At 46.8% G+C, this 16,313-nt stretch overlaps 1 protein-coding gene across 3 annotated transcripts in view; it reads right to left on the bottom strand.

Moving 5' to 3' along the window:
* Positions 1–15,874, bottom strand: part of ERCC3 (ERCC excision repair 3, TFIIH core complex helicase subunit) — a 25,944-nt gene extending 10,070 nt beyond the window's left edge. Inside the window, exons 1-11 of one of the 3 annotated variants that reach the window (XM_027773885.1) lie at positions 15,739–15,870; positions 15,253–15,458; positions 14,383–14,619; positions 13,090–13,139; positions 12,529–12,664; positions 12,153–12,317; positions 11,474–11,678; positions 10,016–10,192; positions 8,816–8,953; positions 5,641–5,825; positions 884–1,086 (exon numbers count right to left, since the gene is read on the bottom strand). In XM_027773885.1, the coding sequence (XP_027629686.1) occupies positions 884–1,086; positions 5,641–5,825; positions 8,816–8,953; positions 10,016–10,192; positions 11,474–11,678; positions 12,153–12,317; positions 12,529–12,664; positions 13,090–13,139; positions 14,383–14,619; positions 15,253–15,458; positions 15,739–15,766 (1,730 nt within the window). In that variant the 5' untranslated portion in view covers positions 15,767–15,870. Of the gene's footprint in view, positions 1–883; positions 1,087–5,640; positions 5,826–8,815; positions 8,967–9,877; positions 10,193–11,473; positions 11,679–12,152; positions 12,318–12,528; positions 12,665–13,089; positions 13,140–14,382; positions 14,620–15,252; positions 15,459–15,738 lie in introns of all 3 variants that reach the window. The other 2 variants (XM_006153697.3, XM_006153696.3) reach the window with 2 other exon arrangements.
* Between the last annotated feature and the right edge of the window lie 439 nt (positions 15,875–16,313).

Raw genomic sequence — 16,313 nt, 5'->3', positions numbered from 1 at the left:
TATATATATATATATTAGAGAGATTTTTGCTATAGGGCGCATGCGCTCGCCAGAAAGACAGAGAGAGACAGAGAGACAGAAAGCGAGAAATCACCCCCCCAATCCCTTCTCCTCCATTCTCCTCTCGGGATCTTCGGCACGCACGCACACTTGCCCGGCGTGAGTTTCAAGCCACCGGATCCGGGATGTGAACCACGGTCGACTACATAGGAGTCCAGCGACATAGCCATTATGCTAATTGCTGGTCCCAAGCTGGCCTATATTCATTCTTTCCTTTCCACCTCTACAACAAGAATCAAGACTTATCTCCAAAGAGGACTTGCTGTGACACTTACAGTACCTGAAGCCTTGTATCACTCTGGGAGGAGGCACAGGCCTCTTATCTTCACTTGGCAACAGCCAGGTCTTAATCACAGCTATCCAGGTGGCACAGAGCATTGTGAGGAGGCTGGCTGGGTGTTCCCTAAGAGGTTTTTCCAGATGTTCCAAGTTCCTGGGACACTGGTCCAGTCACCTTCCCTTCTGAGCCCCTGGGCCATATAGTCGGGGCTCCTCCATCCACAGGGTTCACTCAGCCTGACATTCCAGATGCCAACTCCCACCCACCTGGGGAGCCCAGATGTCAGATGTGTTCTAACCAGATCAGGACGACACTTCCTCCCAGGTTCTCTGGGCTCAAGCGGACCAGACAGCCTCTCTACTCTGCAGACTTAACCTCTAACTCTGACCACCTGCTTCTCTGCCTTGTGTTTCCTGGGACTAGCCAAAGGGCCAGAACTTTGGATGCCAAGAAATTTCTGAGAGCTTCAAAAAACAATCCTTCTGCACTCTCCACTGGAAAGATAAACTAGCCTGCAGGCAACTTCACATTTTCAGTTCTTACTTGTTCAGCCGAATGGCATATTCTTTCAGAGCAAAAACATTGTCAGCAAAGACAATAATCTTGTCATTCCTCCTTTCATGAAATTTGATTAGAAACTGGCAAGCTCTGAATTTGTTGGGGTTCATAGTGTACAGCAAAATTCGTTTCTTGGTTTTGATTGCCACATATTCCCGGTAAAACTCTGGAGACATTGGGCACCAAACCTGCAAAGAAGAATGAATCGGGGTCATTCTTCAAGTTTAAACACCACACAGCTGGCAACTTCTGAGGCTCTTCTATTTAGCAGAAATCAGTCTTAAACATATCAAAACAAACCTGATAGTATGTGAATGATATCTCAATACAACTGTAAATAAACACATACACAACTAAACCAAACCTAATAACTAATGTTGAATTTGAAACATTCTTGCATGCTCATCATTTATCAAAGATTTTTTTTTTACATAAAGATTTTTAAAGCAATCCTATCTAGGGAATTATTTCTGCACCTGCTGTGAGTGAGGGGGATCAGATTCTCAGCTAGTGAGACCAGCAATCCCTCCATTTAGGCCACCTCTCCACATCCAGGTCAGCATTACTACTGAAAACTGTACCCCCCAACATATGCACACTTCTTAGTGAGGCTGTTGGGGCCAGCAATGAGAAGCTGCCAGGCACAGTGCTGTGGTGTCAGTCACAGGCCTTCATTCGCCCCTGTCCTGAACCCAATCCTTGCCCAGAAAAATCCACGGCAATCCCCAAGGCTACCAAAAAGAATCATTCAAATTCAGAAATATAGTAGGTTAAGGAAATGGAAAGTTATTTGCACACTTATTCTCTATGATGATAAAGTATCACTAGATGGAATATACTAACAATCCAGGAATTTTTGCAGGCACCAGCAATGCCCACAATCACTGTCCCTGGCAGCTCCCAGGCAGTCGGAAAGGGCTTCAACTACCCATGAGGGAGCAGCTGCAACACAGGCTACCACTCTATGGAATGTTAATGGACCACGTTTCAGAAGACTGACTGATCTGCTACCTTAATCCTCCAGCACTATTTAAGGGTTGTGCATCCTAAAATCTTCTTAAGGTCTAATGAATAATCAGGAGTAGAATAGCATGTAGTGGTTCTGGAACCACCACACTTGCCTGGGTACAAACTCCAGCCTGGTCATTATTGGTGTGACTTTCAACAAGTGCCTAAGATCTCTATTCTTTGATGTTCTCCTCTGTAGAAGTACAATGCTGACAACAGGAGAGGTGACACAGAGAGGTAACAAGTAGAGCCCTTTGGACACTGTGGGCACCCGGGGAAGCTCACTGAAGCTGTCGGTGTTGTGGGCCCAAACATGTCATGTTCACCCTACAATGCTCACTGCCACACCTCCAACACCACAGCAGCCCTGCTGTGGGGTTTCCACCAGAGACACATGATGCACTCCCTCAAGTCTTAGCTCAAGTGGACCTCAGGGGGCCTTTGCTGACCCTTCAATTTAAAAGTCTCACTCTAGATTTACCATGAAGATACACCTCCAGTAACACATGCACACACACTCACGCACAACACAAAGCTATTCACTATAACCTGTTTATAATCACAAAATGCTAGACACCTTAATGCACACACAGAAAGAAGCTGCATAAATTACTGTGGGGCCACACATGGCGCTACACCGCTGAAGAAGACCTCTATAAAATGACATGGAGGAATTTCCAAGATCTGTTGCTAAGTTAATAAAACAAAGTGCAAAATGATGTCTACAGTATGCTACCTTTCTGTATGAAAGAAGGGGAAACAAGAAAATGCACACTACCTGCTCACCTGCACAAAAAACATACAGGAAGAATTAACACAAGTAACGGGTGTGATTCAGAGGGAGTGGGGGGAGCATGGAGAAGAGGGATGCTCCTGGGAGTGGACTTCAGTAGTTTCGACTCTGAAGTACTTAAGAGACTATAAGCTACAAGGAGGGGTGGGACAGCCAAAATAGAATAAAAGCAGAAATAAATCAACCAAACTAAATTTCAAAGGAACATCACAACCACAGAGGGAGTAAAAAAGGAATTTAACCAAGTAACACTTTTTTTGGCCATAGGATGCACGCAGTCACATAGAAAGGTCGTGGGGGGAGATTGAGAAAGCACCTCCCAGGGAGATGGCTACACCACAATCCCTTCTCCTCCATTCCTCTCAGGATTTTGGGAGTGCATGGGCACAGAGCTGGAGAGTTTTTAAAGTCGCCAGCTCCAAGACTCAAACTACGAAATTGATCATGGGATCTAGTTACCTTATGCATCACACCACCTGGCTAGCCCCTAAGTTATTGTTAAACAGCTGAAATACAGTATTTAGACTTTATGTCCTCTGGCCACAGACAAAAAGAATTGTAAGCAGATACTCAAATCTAGTTTTGTTTTCATAGTGGTAGTGGTTAGCAATTCTGAAATGACTTTATGCATATCCTAGGATTGATCAGATAAATTATATTGGGTTGTCAGAAAAGTCATGACACATTTTGCATAGAAAAAAACAGAAAAATGTCATGACTTTTCCAACATCCTAACATTATGACTGAAGGAAGCCAAGTTTCTCTCTCTCTGAGAAAAGAATTACGAATATGGGAACCAGCAGTTAGTGTAATGGCTATGTCGCTGGACTCCCATGTAGTTGACCGCGGTTTGCGTCCTGGACCCGGTGGCTTAAAACTCATGCCGGGCGCGTGTGCATGTGTGCCCAAGATCCTGAGAGGAGAATGGAGAAGGGATTGCGGCGTGGCCATCCCCCCTGGGGGGTGATTTCTTGCTTTCTGTCTCTATATCTCTCTGTCTGGCGAGCGCATGCGCCCTATAGCGAAAACCTCTCCAAAAGAAAAAAAAAAGAAAGAAAAGAATTACGAATATGGAAAGAGGGAAAGTTAGAACGAAATCTGTGGCACTAGATTATGTTGTTTATTGTGTCAACATAAACTCTTTTTATTTTTTTTTGAGAGGTTTTTTGCTATAGGGAGCATGCATTCACCAGAAAGACAGAAAGACACAGAAGACAGAAAGCAAGAAATCACCCCCTAGGGGCAGGTGTGTGTGTGTGTGTGTGTGTGTGTGTGTGTGTGTGGTCACACCACAATCCCTTCTCCTCCATTCTCCTCTCAGGAGCTTGGGCATGCATGCACACACGCCCAGCGTGAATTTAAGCCACTGGGTCTGGAACTCGAACTACAGTCACCATCTGCTGGTCCCATCACCATAAACTCTTGTTGTTAATATGCATAGACAGGTAAAAAGTAAGTAGAGATATATGTATGCGTAAGTAATACACATGCACATTTTCTAGTTGTATCCCAAGGTAGCTGAGCGATAACATCCTATGGTAATGAACATGCGTAGCACCCAGATCCTATGTTTAAGTCCCATTCTTTTAAAAGACCCAGGGCTCCTTGGAGAAGTGGCTGAGTCCAAGGCCATATGAAAGGTACCAGATGAGCCTGAAGTATCTTGCTGCCCAGGAAGTAAAGATGGGCTTAAGCAATGACTGGGAATGTCAGAGCCAGCAGGTGGATTAACATGGCTGGATCCCATATGCACAACTGTGTGGTTTGCGTTCCAGAGCCGTAGCTTGAAAATCATGTCAGGCATGTGAGCTCACGTGCCCAAAATCCTGAGAAAAATGGAAGGAAAGAGGATGGCATGACCAACCTCCCTGGTGGGTGATTTCTAGCTCTCCTCCCCCCATCTCTCTAGTGAGTACACACACACTATAACAACAGACACACGGGGCCGGCAAGTGGCATGGTGGTTAAAGGCGCTGGACTCCCACATGGCCGACCACGGTCCAAGTCTCAGACCTGGTGGCTTGCTTTCTCACTTTCTCTCTCTTTCTGTATCTCTCTGATCAAACTGGAAAATGATAATGATAATAATAATAAACAAAGTTAAATAAAATAATTAAAAAAAAAAAAACCAGATACACACACACAAAATTTAAGAAAACACAACTGGGAATGTCAAACGAACATAAGAGCAAGCTGGAAGGGGGTCCCACTAATCAGATCTGGGGCAATGTGATCATCCAGATAAGAATGACAGTAATGGGCCAGCCAGTGGCATGGTGGTTAAGGCAGTTAGATCCAACACACATGGCAGGCTGCATGGTTTGCGTCCTAGACTTGGCAGCTTGAAAAACATACCAGGCACATGTGCATGTGGGCCCAAAATTCCGAGAGAGAGAGAAACGAAGAGATTGCAGTATGGCCACGCCCAATAGGGGGATGCTTTCTCCCCCTTGTGCCGTCCCTCTGCCAGCAAGCATACATGCCCTTTAGCAAATTATTTTAAAAAATAATAAAAAAAGAATGAATGACACTAGTGGCTTGTAGGCCCCTCTGTGCCGGGTGCTCCTGACAAGCTGAAGGAAGCCCAGACGAATATGCTGAAGTGCTTTGACAATGAGAGGGACCCCCAGGGATCCCTGCAAGAGGGAGTGGACAGAATACCCCACAGAGTTCACTCACAGAGGAAGGGGAGCATGACCTTTGGAGCCTAGCAGCTGGCACCTTGACCTTACCACTTACTGACTGTGTGACCAGGACAAAGGCTTTCATTTCCCTCATGTGTGACATGGGTAGAATACTGCCCATTCCTCCAGGGCACCATGTTAGACGGTTGCAGGTTAACCAGGAGCCTTACCTGTGTATCTGCCTCCCACAATGGTCACTTCCTCTGGCTCTCAGAAGGCGCCCCCCGCACAGAGCCACCCAGCACCAGCCCAGCTACCTCAGCACACTGCACTTTGGCAATGTAGCCATTGTTCTGCAGCTCCATCCAATTGGCTTCATAGAGCTTAGGCCCAATCAGAAAATTTAAGTCAACGATTTTGTCATCTTCCCGGACGAGGGTTGCGGTCAAACCCAGCTTGCAGTGGGCCTGCACGATGGTGAGCACCCGTCGAAACATCTTGGCTGGGAAAACATGGGAACAATTAAACTGTCACTTTTTAGAATGTTTCAGTATCATGCACAGTCCTGCAACTTGGCACTGGCCTGGGCTAACCCCAGGTTCCAGACCCCAGGAACCAGGCTCTAGACAAGAATGACTGCATGAGAATGCTTAGCCATCACTTTCAGACCTGTTCGAAAGAAAGATAAAAGGAAGGGGCCTAACAATGGTACTATGGTAAAATGCACCACTCTGCAAAGTTGATCCAGGTAGGAAAGTCCCAGATTTGCAATCTCCATGAGCCCAAAAGGCATGCATGTCTAATAATCCAAGGCTGCCTAAGAAGGTGGGTAGACCATAGTGTCAGGAGTGCTTATCTCTCGCATTCATAGAAGAAATTTAAAAATTAACCAGGTCAGCAGGTGATGTGGAGGATAAGGCAGCTGGATCCCACAAGGCCAAGCCTGTGGTTCAAGTGCCAGACCAGTGGCTTGAAAATCACTCTAAGCACATGTGCATATCATGTCCCAAATCCCAAGAGAATGGAAGAGAAGAGATTATGGTGTGGCCCTCCCCTACACCTCCCAGAGGCGGGTAATTTCTCAATTTCTTTCTGTCTCTCTCTGGTGAGTGTACATACCCTATAGCAAAAAAAACTAAATAAATAAGCTTAACCACCAAAAAAATACAATGTGGAGAATGAGAGGGATGAATGACTTTAACACCAAGTTAGCAAACTCCAGTATTCTGCTCACAATAGCTAAGTTATTAGCAGGAACGCAGATAATCTAAAACACTATAGACAACTCTAATGACACCACCAAGTTCTCACTTAGGGACCTAACCTGTACCCAAGGTACAAGGAAGACTGCTGAAGACCTGGAGGGAGAGGAAGAAAAGCAGCCAGCTCTGCTCAGCTTCTCAACACCATTCCAGAAACCAGGGAGAAAACAGAGCCCAGAGGGAGAGAGAAAACCCCAGGCAGTATCTGCCCAAGCATTTCTGCCCACTTTAGGAAACTCCCCTCTTCACTGTGACAATTAGGTTCACTCTGTCACCTGGTAACTTCCTTGCTCTTTCCTTTATTTTCAATGTTGTAATTCTTTCTGATTTATCAAATAAATGAGCATGAAATATGCTTAACACAACATGCATATGTGCAAGAGAAAGGAGGAGACAGAAAAGGAGCACCTTTCGCAGGCCATAATCCCCTTCATCCAGTTTGCCGAGATCTTGGGATAAGTGCACATGCCCAGGGTGTTTCATGGCAATCAAGCCAGGGACTTAAACCTATTTCCATTTATCGAGGATGCATTCCCAGGAGGAGACTGACAGGTGGTACGGCATTTTTTTTTTCCAGGAGACTTTTGTTATAGAGTGTATGTGCTTGCAGTAGAGACAGAGAGACAGAAAACGAGTAATCACCCCATAGAATGGATGACCATGCTGCAATCTCTTCTCCTCCATTCTCCTCTCTGGATTTTGGGTATGTACGCACACATAGCCGGCATGAGTTTTAAGTCACTAGGTCCAGGACTTGAACCACAGTCGACTACCTGGGAGTCCAGCGAAGTAACCATTACACCATCTACTGATGTCTTGATATGGTAACTTTATAACAAAGTTTGCAGAGTGGCTGTGTACTCCACAGTCTCTCCAGCAGTGCATGGAAGTTCCAGCAGCTCTACAGTCTCACCAGGACCAACACGGGCAGAATATTTTATTTTAGCCACTTTCAAAGGCATAGAGGAGCATCTCACTGTGGTTTTAATTAGCATTTCCCTGATAGCTAATGATGCTGAACGCCTTTTCAGTGTTCACTGGGCATCTGTCTAAACTCTTGGATGAAATGTTTATACATTTCTGTTGCCAGTGCCTACATGTCTAACAGGTAACTCAAGGCTACACAGCTACAGTCTCCCTCTTGCTCATCACGCCCCATACCTGCTCCTTCACAGCCTTCTCCTCTCAGCCAATGCCCACTTTATCCTGCCTCTGCTCAAGACAAACATCTCAGCACTGTTTTCTCTACTTCTCTCTAACCCTTCACAACATATGCAGGGTCAGAGCACTTTCATCCTCACTGATTTAAAACTCTTGTTGGGATTCCACAAGCTGACTTATCTTGCCACTTCCATCTTGATTCCTTCAGTCTGTTCCCAGCACAGCAGCTAGGCTGATACTTTCAGTGTATGTAAGTTCATGGCACCTCTTCTCAAATCAAGCCACTGGGTCAGGGACTCAAAGCATAGTCGACCATGCAGGCATTCAGTGACGTAACCACTATGCCATCTGCTAGCCCCTCAATAAAATTGTTTTAAAACTTTGTTATTGCAAAATTTCCCTGCAATACTTAGAGAAGTCTTCTATTATATACTAATCGATGCATGTATCTTTTTTGCCATAGGCCATGTGCACTCACTAGGGAGCAGAGAGACAAGAGAGAGAGAAAGTAAAAAATCACTCCCCAGGGACGATGGCCATAACACAATCCCTTCTCCTCTTTGGATTTTGGACATGTACACACATGTACTTGGCGTGAGTTTTAAGCCTCCAGGTCTGAGACTCGAACCTTGGTTGGCCATGTGGGAATTCAGCTGCCTTAACTACCATATCATCTGCTGACCTCATGTTTTAACCAATACTCTAGCCTTTGAATAAAACACAATGCTGTTGCAAGGACTTTCCAGTGCTCCTGGTCCAGTTTTCATAGGGTCATAAAAAAGGGGTCAAGGGTTAAGTTGAGCAGCAACAATAACAAAGGTGGAGGAAAGGAATTAAACATCATTTTCTAAGTGATTACTGGGGCTAGTGATTAAGAAAGCCGTGAATTTGTACCCACCCACCATTAACTTCCACTTCACTCATGCTTAAGAACTGTTTAGAAGCTTTACCAAGCAGGTTTTTCTGGCCAGTTGGGGGACTGCACAGAGTCCATCCCCCAACCCAATAACTGGACATACTAATCTCCATCTGTATTAACATGTAGACAGCTCAGCTCTGGCCCATTTACCTGGGATAGTGTGTACTTCATCTAAGATCATGAGGCCCCACTCCTGCGTTTTGAGCCACTCCATGACCCGCTCAGCTTCCCAGGATCTCTTGGTGGTGTGGCCCAGCATGGAGTAGGTGCTGATAGCAATGGAGCAGCCTATGGGCTTGTCCTTGGGGCACAAGCTGACTTATCTTGCCACTTCCATCTTGATTCCTTCAGTCTGTTCCCAGCACAGCAGCTAGGCTGATACTTTCAGTGTATGTAAGTTCATGGCACCTCTTCTCAAATCAAGCCACTGGGTCAGGGACTCAAAGCATAGTCGACCATGCAGGCATTCAGTGACGTAACCACTATGCCATCTGCTAGCCCCTCAATAAAATTGTTTTAAAACTTTGTTATTGCAAAATTTCCCTGCAATACTTAGAGAAGTCTTCTATTATATACTAATCGATGCATGTATCTTTTTTGCCATAGGCCATGTGCACTCACTAGGGAGCAGAGAGACAAGAGAGAGAGAAAGTAAAAAATCACTCCCCAGGGACGATGGCCATAACACAATCCCTTCTCCTCTTTGGATTTTGGACATGTACACACATGTACTTGGCGTGAGTTTTAAGCCTCCAGGTCTGAGACTCGAACCTTGGTTGGCCATGTGGGAATTCAGCTGCCTTAACTACCATATCATCTGCTGACCTCATGTTTTAACCAATACTCTAGCCTTTGAATAAAACACAATGCTGTTGCAAGGACTTTCCAGTGCTCCTGGTCCAGTTTTCATAGGGTCATAAAAAAGGGGTCAAGGGTTAAGTTGAGCAGCAACAATAACAAAGGTGGAGGAAAGGAATTAAACATCATTTTCTAAGTGATTACTGGGGCTAGTGATTAAGAAAGCCGTGAATTTGTACCCACCCACCATTAACTTCCACTTCACTCATGCTTAAGAACTGTTTAGAAGCTTTACCAAGCAGGTTTTTCTGGCCAGTTGGGGGACTGCACAGAGTCCATCCCCCAACCCAATAACTGGACATACTAATCTCCATCTGTATTAACATGTAGACAGCTCAGCTCTGGCCCATTTACCTGGGATAGTGTGTACTTCATCTAAGATCATGAGGCCCCACTCCTGCGTTTTGAGCCACTCCATGACCCGCTCAGCTTCCCAGGATCTCTTGGTGGTGTGGCCCAGCATGGAGTAGGTGCTGATAGCAATGGAGCAGCCTATGGGCTTGTCCTTGGCGTCAGAGGTAAAGCGACAGATCTGGCTGTCATCTATGGTGGACCACATCTTGAACTGGGCTTTCCACTGCTCCACAGACACAGCAGAGTTGCCTAGCACCAGACAGCGTTTTCTGACAGTGCATGCAGCTGTGACACCAACCAGGGATTTGCCAGCACCTATGAAAAACCAAAGGGCAATCTTACCCAGGCCAGGCTGAAATACAGGACAGGATAGGAAAATGATCACAGTCACAGAAATCTAGGCAAATTTCTTATAACAGTCCTCACGGCTGACATGTGTGAGGCACTACTGCTCCAGTCTCTTTTTTCCCTCATAAAGAGAAGACGTGTCACCTCACATCCACATGTGAGAACATGCACATGCCAGGTCCCACTATAGCACTTTACATGCACCCCATGTAAACACTGATATCTCAAAAGAAACTAATGAGAAGAGACACTTCAGTTAGTGCCATTTTAAAGATGGGAAAACTGAGGCAAGAAATATCTTGCCCAGGGTCATGGACAGTGGTGCTGCTGGTCACATGTCTAGAACAAAGCCTGCAAACGGAGAGACTCAGCAAAAGTTGTCTTTCCTTATTACATAGCAGGCATGGCTAAGAAGTCAGAGAAGCCCCAAGTATGCACACTACTGGCAAAGTCAGAGAAAAGGAAATGCCTAGAGCCACGAAGCTCACTGTCATTTGCCTTCTGAAGCACAATAATGATGAAGCTCATCTTTTATACTGTGATTCAACCTTTACCATCAGAATAACCCATGGAGCTTAAAAAAAAAAAAAAAAAGCTGCATGGGAGGCCCCTCTTCTGGTTCTTTGCCTCCATTGGTCCAGGGCGGGGCCCCCACGTGAAGTGTGTCATGAATCTGGCTCAGACCCTAGGCCAACACCTGGCATTACTCAGGACAAGTGAGATCAGACAGATGCCAAGGGGGATGCTGCTACCTCTTCCCAGACTTGCGCACTGTCCTAAGCCATCCAAGAATGAGCAAAGTTCTCGTACTACAGGGCCTCCAAATCCACACCCCACAAGAATGACTTCCTACAGTGGGAGCCTGATCACACTGTGCAGAACAGCACTCTGGCCAGCACCACTCTCAGCCCTCACCCTGCTGTGTTTCTTCACCACCACCATCATCACCCAATTTCATACACTGCCCCACCCAAGATTTCATACACTGCTGGGTTGATCCTGTCTCTACCCCCAGCAGAATGAGCTCTGTAAAGTCAGGAGTGTTGTTCTATCAAATATAATACCCCAGTGCCTAGGTTAGGGTACCACACACAAAGGCATTCAGTAAGTACTTGGCAAGTCATGAACCAGGCTTTGGTGTGCCCTGGCAAGATACAATTTAGGGAAACATGCAGAGGGAAGGCAGGAGTCAGTTGGCCAATCCAGACAGAGCAACCAGGCGACCTTCTTGATCCAGGTGCCACTTACCACAAGGAAGAACAATGACCCCAGATCGTGCACGCCCATTCCCAAACATTTTCCGCAAACTCTTCTCCTGATAAGGTCTGAGGACAGCTGTGGGCTTCAGATCAATGTTGATGTCAGGGTTGACAGAGTCATTCCTGAAGTCGTATTCTGCCAACAGAGGGTACTCCAGGTGGATGCAGCGTTTCTGGAGCTCCTCAATCATTTCCTGGGGGAATGAGCATGAAGGAAGCTTATGATATTGTTGACTCAGAGGTATGCTCAGAAATATCACATACGCTAAAAGCCCCAGTGATAAAAGAAGGGCACAGTATCTAGGCTTGTACAATTTTGGATCATGCTTTTTAAAATACAGAAAAGCAACTGTAACCAACAACACTGTCAAAATGAAATCTAATCAGTCAACCAATGAGGAGCCTTATACACTGTTTTTCCCACCTTCTCAGGAACACATGAAGACCAGCCTGCCCAACCTGAGAAAGAAGATACTTCAACTCTAACTCCAATGGGAGGAATGACATTATGGCCTAGACACCAAAAAGGAGAAAAGTGAAAGCACTACAGGAACTAACAGACATTCCTTCCTGTCTCACATGGATTGTGGATGGACTCACCGCAAAGTTTGAACCACAGGGCTTCTGATACCAGCTTGGTAAGAATCCAGCAGAGGATATTCACTAACCTGCTTGACTTCAAAAGATACTGTCTGTGTCTCTTCCTCGTCCTCCTCATCCTTGTCCATCTGCTCATAGAAATCAAACAGGTCTGTGGGGATGTCAGATTTACCCTGTGGATCTGTCACCTGGGAAGTAGAGGGCCCGCCACTGCCCTCAGCAGTCTTAGAAATCTGTAAGAGAAAGACAGGGTCTGACTTACACAAAACATTCAACATGTTAGTACCTGCACCATGTTAGTATCGGTTGGTACCAAGTAAGAACTGAGGTTGCAAGGGGAAGAAAACAGCAGGACCACAAAGCTGCAAGTGCTGGATTAAAGGCTCCCCAGAGGGAAGTGATCCTAAGTGTTCAGCCCCCAAGCATGACTTAGAACCCACTTACAGCAGACTTGCTTGTGAAAGTCTCCGTGATGAGCTCAGTAGCCTCCCCCTCAGCATTCCTCAGGCGGCACTCTCGGATCACCGGGTCCTGGAGAAGGTGCTGGATGACATCAGGGTGGGAGCTTTCAACGAAGTACCTATAAGCAGGCAAGGAACGAGGAGCCTACTGATCAGCATGCCATTTCCAGAAAATTACACAATTCGCGTGAGTAGATGGTGTGTAAAGAGTGGTCTCATGACTCCCCTATTCTCTCCCCTATATCCTTTGCCAAATCTGAACCTCGTGCTGGCCATGACGTAACACATGAGGGCTATAGGCACAGCCCCACAGTGAAGTAGACAAGTGTCTGAATCTCACTTCTACTGGTAGGGGGAACGCATTGGCTGATGAACCAATTTCTGGTTTGGGCCACATCTCTTGTTGCTCTTATCTATGCTTCAGGAAAATAGGGGTTTGGCACAGAGCAGGCAGTCTGTGTCAGCTCCTCTCAGGGCCCTTCCTCCACCCTAGTGTGCAGAGGCGGTAAGTGACTTGGGACAGGCCTGTAACAGAATCTCTTACCTGTTGTGCTTCAGGACTAGCTTGACTTTTCCATAGCTGACAGTACACAACTGCAAACAGAGGTAGCACCAAACAGGCAAAATGAGCAATGAGCAGGTCACTCAGAACATGTTCACCACTGGCCATGACTCACTACCGACCAGTTGAGAAAACAGTTTACTTTACTTTAGGAAGATTCAACATGCAATATCCTAATGGGGTCAGCCCTGCCTACACTGAACTTTCCCGATTGCCCTCTGCTTCCTGAGAGCCAAACCTACTCTCGCCTGGCTAATTTTTTTTTTTAGAGGTTTTTGCTATAGGGCGCGTGTGCTCGCCAGACAGACAGAGAGAGACAGAGAGACAGAAAGCGAGAAATCACCCCCCCGGGGGGATGGCCACTCTGCAATCCCTTCTCCTCCATCTCCTCTCAGGATCTTGGGCACGCATGCACACGCACCCGGCCTGAGTTTTAAGCCACTGGGTCCGAGACGCGAACCGCAGTCAACTACGTGGGAGTCCAGCAACACAGCCATTATGCTAACTGCTGATCCCTCGCCTGGCTAATTTTGATATACACCCTTAATTCATGAAACGTTGCTTAAAATTCAAAAGGATTAGTGTTCATAAGAGAACAGACACCGAAGAGTCCTCTCTTGCCTTGTCACATGAGTACACAGAGAAAAGGTGACTTTCTAAAAGTCAGGAAGAAAGACTGGTCTTGTATTTTCCCCTTCTTCTTATCTCCATAGCCCCCATCCTAATCCAAAGACTCATCCTACCACATCAGTATTATCACAGCTCTTAGCCCAGAGTTGGTAGGGAGTAACTGCTTGCTGTGCAAATAAAATGCAAAGCCTCCTCACTGTATTCCTAGAATGGCTTCTGGATGGTAAAGAACACAGCTGAAGGGGCGGGCAAGTGACAAGGTGGTCAGGGCACTGGACTCCCACCTGGCCAACCCTTGAGTCTGAGACCTGGTAACTTGCTTTCTCACCCATTCTCTTTCTCTATGTCTCTCTCTGGTCAAAGTGAATAATAATAATGAATAAAATAATTATTTCTTAAAAAAATAATATAGCTTAAATTCTCCCAGAATTAGTAACTGCACCACGTTAGTACCTGCACTGTGTTAGTGTCACAGCTACGGACAGCTCGTGGGAAATGTGGCCTCAGCCAGAACACAATGCTAGGTCAAAAGGAGAAGCAGCTAGGATAACCAATTATCATGCTCCCCACAAGAGAGCTGAACAACATATGTCCATGGCTGACACAGGCTGACAACTTGCAGCACCTATCCCAACTACTACTTGCCTTAATAAACTGAATAATTCCATCAGGTACTCCAGTCTTGCTGAGCTTCCGGAGGTACTCAGTGATGTCACTGGTTTGCAGCCCCACACTGACAGCGGCATACAGGGAGTAAGCAGTTAGTTTGTACTCATGCACATGGGTTGGTCGGCACACTGGCTCTGCGATAGCCACTAGGAAGTCTTGAGCATATTTGTAAACTGGAGAGAAGGCTTCCAAGAAGATGTGGCCATCAGGAGCCTGAGAAACACCAAACAGATACAACAGACAAGGAAACTAATGAGCTGCAAAGACTATCAGACCCTTTACCCTATCATTCTCAATAGAAGATAAGCTGCCCAACACCAAAACTGTTTTTGCAAGCACTTCTTTAGAAAACTGTGGGAACTGTTACCTTAATCAGATACAGAGGAATAGAGAATAGGTTTCCAAAGTCAGTACCTGTTGTCTCACTGTGGGCACAGAGAAAGCCCAACTCATTGGCTATCCTCAAGCTACCTTTGGCTAAATTGCAACTGAATGTAGAACATTCATTATTTTAGGTTGAGCAAAAGCTGGCTACTAAATATATGCTTTCCATTCATTTAAAAATGGAAAAATAGTTACACAATAACCCTAACATGGGGTAGAGCTGGGGAGGGAGTAAGAGAGGGAGGGAGCGTGAGTGCAGCCTGCACACACACACACACACACACACACACACACGTGCACAGGCACTCATTCCTCTCTGGCTGTTCAAACTGGTGTGAATGCTCTCCTCTAGCTAGCTCTGAGAGGCAGCACCTCGCGTTTCCATTTGGTACCTAAGAATTTCCAAGATTTAGCAGCCTCCCCACGAGCTCCTGGGCCCTGCCTGGCTGAGGGCATGCTCACCACCCAGAGGGGCCTGGAGGTGTGGTCATCCTTCAGCGGCATCTGCAGCCTGTAGTCCTTGGCTCCGTACTCATCCACCTTGGTGCCTGACTCATCCACCTGCTTCCCTGCTGCTGAAGGAACCGCTTCCTGAGAGTCGTTACCAGGGGCGTCATCTTCGTCTTCCTCCTCATCCTCGTAGTGTCGTTTCTTCGACTTCTTCTTGTCTGCAGATACGAACACAAAGTGAGCCCAGCAGGAGCCCCGGCGGCCACTGTCACTTCGCCAGCACCCCTAACTTCTGGCTCAGAGTCACACCCGCACACGGCAGGCGTCGCCTCCCTCATCCGCAGCCCACCCAGCGCGCAAGACTGCGCCCAGGTTCATCACCTCCCCGACCAAGAGCGGAAAACTGGCACCGCGAGGGCCCGTGGGGTGGGCCGCCGCTGGGTAGGGGCTGCCCTGACACGGATTGCAGGCAAGGCTGGCCAGTGCAGGGAGGCTCACCGCGGTCCGCGCGGTCTCTTTTGCCCATGGCAGTACGGCTAGCCGACAGCGAGCACACAAGCTGACACAAGCTCACACAAGCTCTGTGCGGAGCCCGCTCTGAGGTACTTCCGGTTCCCTCCGGAAGCTCTTGCGGCGTCCACACAGGAAGTCCCGCCTCTGCCGGAGGGGCGAGCTGAGCGCAGAGGCCGACGTCGACCTAGTGTTACCCAGCCTTCGGTCCTCCTGGCTAGTTAGTCGCCCTAGTCCTGCGGTGAAGTTTGCATTGTGCGTCTGTGTGATCGCTGTTAGCCGCTGGGCTAGGATGGCGGACAAATCGAGTTGAGGACCTTGTCCTCCCGGAAAGTGAATTCTGAAGGAACGACGTGACTTGTAAAAATGGTGTTAAGTGCTCTGAGGAAATGAAACCAGTCTGGAGTGCCAGGCGGTGCTGTTTCTAAAGAGAGTGGACCCTGAACACCACCTCTCTAAGAAGGTTTTTTTGTTCTGTTTATTTATTATTTATTTATTTATTTATTTATTTAGCAAAGTGCTGAAGAAAGTGAGACAGTGCTCTGTAAATAGTATGGAAGGGC

This window comes from Tupaia chinensis, unplaced genomic scaffold (assembly GCF_000334495.1).
Source record: "Tupaia chinensis unplaced genomic scaffold, TupChi_1.0 Scaffold000386_1, whole genome shotgun sequence".
Lineage (NCBI taxonomy): Eukaryota > Metazoa > Chordata > Mammalia > Scandentia > Tupaiidae > Tupaia > Tupaia belangeri.
Note: the sequence above shows the minus strand (reverse complement) of the source record. Positions and strands in the feature narration are given on the sequence as shown.